Genomic DNA, 4,706 nt, shown 5'->3' on the forward strand with positions numbered 1-4,706 from the left:
CCGGTCTGCAGTCTGCAGTCTGCATTTTGTACCTAGTCTGCATTTTGTACCCGGTCTGCAGTCTGCAGTCTGCGTTTTGTACTGACCGATTCCAGAAGACTGAATCCAGCATTTTCACATTTTAGCTGCATCGCATTGCGTCATTTGCCCTGTCATGGAACTTGGGCGTTGAATTAGCAAACGAAATAAAATGAATAACACTGAAGCTCCAACATAGAACCCATCATTTGGTTGCACCACTGTAGGTTATAAATTCGGATTTTCATTAAATTCGGTAGGACGAGAGGCTGTTTCAAGTCTCGCTATCGGAAATCTTCTCCTTCGCTGCCGTGTTGATTTATTTGTCACAGAGGGAGGTCAAATGTATTGCTCAAATGGGTGTAGTACATTGCTTTTTAACCAATGAAATCACCGCCTTGTAATTCTATTGTCCATTTACTGCACAGAAAACTAAATTCTGCCCAGATTATAACTCAGATACCTTTCAGGTATTCCGAGTAAAAAGCGGATAGATAAACTTAAAGGGAGGCCAGTATGGTTGATTGCAATAACTTTTACTCTGTCTTCAACTTCATCATGATTGCGTGCAGTCCATTTTATATTTTTGGCTTCATTGGCAACATATTAATCATTCGAATTGTCTACAAGACACGGGAAATGCATACGACAACAAATTATCTCTTAGCGAACTTGGCGGCAAGCGATTCAATTGTCATCTTGATGTATCCGTTTTATTTCGTGTGCTTTGATCATGATTGCGACTTCGTCAAATCCTCTTGTAAGTTTATTGTTGTTGTGTACATTTCGATAACTTCTTCAGCCTTAACTCTAACACTACTGGCAGTGGAAAGGTATCACGCCATACTGAAACCTTTTAGGTCGAATTCACGCTTGCACGAAGAGAGTATCAAACGAGCAATCTTTGTCATTTGGTGTTTAAGCATTGCCATCGGTTTTCCAGGATTCTTCCTTGAAGAGAGCAGCAAAAAATCTTCATGCATTGGTTCATCGGGAGTCGCAATTTACTCCCTCATATATTCAACGTTCACTGCTTACATTCCCACAGTGGTGTTCCTATTTTGTTATGGATCCCTGATAAAAGGATTGTATTTTTCCGGCACGATATTGGCCGAAAATACTAACGAAGACAATTCTGAAAAAAGGAAACTAATTGTCACCTTTATACTGGTAACAAGTGGATTTCTCATTGGTTACGGCCCGATCGCTGTATTGGACGCTGTTTGTCTCGGGATGAAGATAAGCGATGAATTGTTCCTAGAACTTTCCGATATCTTCATTTTGGTATTTGACATTACTTTATGTTTTAATCCCGTATTATACGCTTTTCGCAGTTCAAATTTTAAGGAGGGATTCAAGCGAGTATTGTTCTCTCGGTGTTTACGGTCATCAACACAGCAGAATGAGAATCAGTTGGCATAATTCAGTAAAAAATTAATAGAGCTGTAACCAGGATAGGACATATTTTAAAAGTGGTAAAAAAAACGTTGTCTGGTTAAAAGATTAAGAACATTACTGCTTTCGGCTATCAGTCTATATCCTTTAACGAGTGAAAAAGTTGGGGCGTGAATGGGAATCTATACGAAAAGGGGTGCAAAAAATTTGTTGCATATAAAAGTACAAAAGAAGTGCGGAAAAGCGAGAGGATAAAAATGTAAATGTTGTCTAATTGCAGTAAAATGGAGTATTGCCAAGGCAACGGTTTTGAGATATTGTCCGCGCCGACCGTTCTGGCAACATGCCAGGATTCTAGCGTTTTCTGAACACGGTAGTTGCCCTTGTCGATTACACGTTCATTATCGAAGTCAATGGAATGATTATTTTGTCACGCTTGGTTCACAACGTTTGAACCCTTTGTGTAGTTCATTAGGTTTCTTTGATGTTCCTTTTTTTCGGGTTTGGAAGCATCTTTTGGTTTTTACTACGTAATTCCAAGTACACCCTTTACATGGGATTTTATAGCAATTACATTGGAGATCCAGAGGTTCAGAGATTTGGCTGGATCAGTAGCAATGTAATGGTATTAATAGTATCTAACTATAAAAAAGTGCAATGAAACATATCGAAATATTCTTAAAAATACTAAAAACTTGGTTAAAAACTTTGTTAAAAAACGACAACGTTTCGAGGTTAGCTAAACGTCATTATCAAGTCAAAATTATTTGAAAACTATGAATACTAAAAGAACAACAGTAGATAAGGAGCCTGTATAGTGAAAGAAAGAAACAATGAAAATTAAACAAAACGTATGGAGTCCGTCTTGATATTCAAATTAGGCTTCTTCTTCTTCTTCTTCTTCTGCGTCTGCGTCTTCGTCTTCGTATTAATGGTATCATTACAAATATACACATTATCAAGTTAAAATCAGGAATAGAAAGGTTAATAGGTACTACAAACATGTGCATCTGCATCAAGATTTAAAAAAATAGAGGAACAATTTTGACTGCATTTTTAAAACTCAATTGGTTTATTGTTGATTTAACTCTTAGCCTGCCTATTGGTGAGCTATCTCTAAGAGTACGATCGTGTAACTGGGAGCGTTACACCAAGTATCCTTCAAATTGACTATTTCCACCATAATGCAATACCTTTTTTTTTTTTGAGGGGGGGAGTTCTTTATATAAAACAGTACAAGTTAATTATTCTTGGGACTGAATCATGCTTCAGTGAACTGGCTATTCACTGTTTTAATGAAAATGAGCTTCGTATTCTTATGCAAATCAAATTAATTTCCATTTCAATAGTTGAGCACCAAGACTCACTTCGAAACCGAGACAAACAACAACTCGGAAATGGCCTATTGGCGTAGCATGTGTGTTGTTTATGATCTTGTACACCAGTTGTAGTCTCTTAAAACATCTTCTGCTACTTAAAGATAGTAGTCTTAGTTTGGATCGCACGTATTGTATACAGGTCTTGCGGTTAGCCCCGAGGATAATGCGCATTGCTTGATTTTGTAATAAGCGCTCATGATGTTGTGTGTTTTGTTTGCTACAATTATCCCAGACTGCACACATGTGGGCCATTATTGGCAAGATCGTTTGTATATGCTAAGTAACACATTGTGGCTAAGGTACATAGAGATCCAGGACCTGTTTAGCAGTTTCAGCTTAGGGTAAACTTTTTGGGATATTGCACGAACGTGCGTATTCCAAGAAAGATCGGAGGCACTCTTATGTGCACTCTTAAGTACATCTAAGTACATAAAAATGTTTTTCTGCCTTAACAGTTTGCCATATAGGAAAATTCATAGTACTTCACATTTCTTGTGATCACTGATTAATCTGTTTTGTCTCCACCAGTTAGAAATGTGGGGATATCCTCATTGACTGAGCATTCAGCTTTGTTAATATCCGTAAAGCTATCATGGATCTCGGTATGCTGGTGATCAAACTTGCCTATGTAGGCGAGTTCACTAGTAGGTGTAGGCGAATTTCAACGTAGGCGAGTTGACCAGTATTCACTGAAATACCTCAGTGCTCCGACAGACTTTGAAAATATCATTTATGTGGATGTTGTAGCAAGTAGGTCCTAGGACTGATCATCAGTTGTCGGACAGCGTTGGTAGTCAACCTTTCTTACTCGATTCTTTGTCACCAGAAGACACGAATTGATAGAATTATAGAAAAGAACGTTTAGAATCTCTCCCTGTCTCGGTCCTAAGTTCTGTTTGTCATCTATGTCAGCAAGCTTTTCTCCATCTTAGAACGTCATCTTCAACAAGTACGTGCTGACGCCGATGATACACATGCAGTGCTTTATATTGCGTTCAAGCCCGACCCTGAACATGGTGCTGAAGCTGTTGAAGCAGCTTGAAGCTATGCAAGGGTGTGGTGCTCATATTAGAAAATGGATTTTAATAGATCGGCTGAAGCTCAACTATGACCAAACGAAATTCATTGTGATAGGGACGAGTCAGCAGTTGTCGAAATTTAACATTGACTCGCTGTGTTTAATGGATACGACTGTTTTTATCTTCCACTATCTGCTTTCTTTCATGTACAATCGTTATATTAGAAGAATCAGGAAATTTCTGAGTTTCGATAATACTCAAACTTTAGTTAATGTCTTTGTCACTTCCATTTGGACTACTGCAACAGTACTCCGTCTGTACGGCCTACCTGCCACTGAACTGCAGAAACTCCAGCGTGTTCAAAACACTGCCGCCAGGCTTATTTGTAAGATAAGTCGTTTCGTTCATATTTTACCAATTTTAAGAAGACTCCACTGGCTATCTATCAAATACCGCATCGACTTTAAGATACTACTGTACTTATTATCTACAAAGTTATTCATGGACTTGAACCAGCGTATCTCAGCGAACGTATTACCCAAAAGATTTTATCTAGATATAGTCTAAGATCGTCTGGTGAATTTTTATTGCAACCACCCAGAGCGAAAAAAACGCACACTTGGTGATCGTAGTTTTACCGCAGCAGCGCCATTGTTATGGAATAGATTACCTAATGCAGTCCGCTGTGCATGCAGTTGGGGAACAGTCTTGTAAAAGACTTCTTAAAAGTCACCTATTCCAAAAGGCATATAGACTTTAACAGATTATGATCAGGTGCTGATCAGTTGTAATTTGCATCAGTATAATTTTTTTGCTATAATAGATACTTTATTCATACTTTATATCATATTTATTGTAAACTAGTTATGTTGCATTTGTATTGTAAAGCGCGCGA

At 38.1% G+C, this 4,706-nt stretch overlaps 1 protein-coding gene across 1 annotated transcript in view; it reads right to left on the bottom strand.

Annotated features, from left to right (window-relative positions):
• LOC138033458 (uncharacterized) overlaps positions 1–4,219 on the bottom strand; it is a 17,624-nt gene extending 13,405 nt beyond the window's left edge. Inside the window, exon 1 of the mRNA XM_068881200.1 lies at positions 4,140–4,219. Within this exon, the coding sequence (XP_068737301.1) occupies positions 4,140–4,219 (80 nt within the window). The remainder of the gene's footprint in view (positions 1–4,139) is intronic.
• Between the last annotated feature and the right edge of the window lie 487 nt (positions 4,220–4,706).

Source organism: Montipora capricornis, chromosome 14 (genome assembly GCF_036669925.1).
Source record: "Montipora capricornis isolate CH-2021 chromosome 14, ASM3666992v2, whole genome shotgun sequence".
In the NCBI taxonomy this organism is placed as follows: Eukaryota; Metazoa; Cnidaria; class Anthozoa; order Scleractinia; family Acroporidae; genus Montipora; species Montipora capricornis.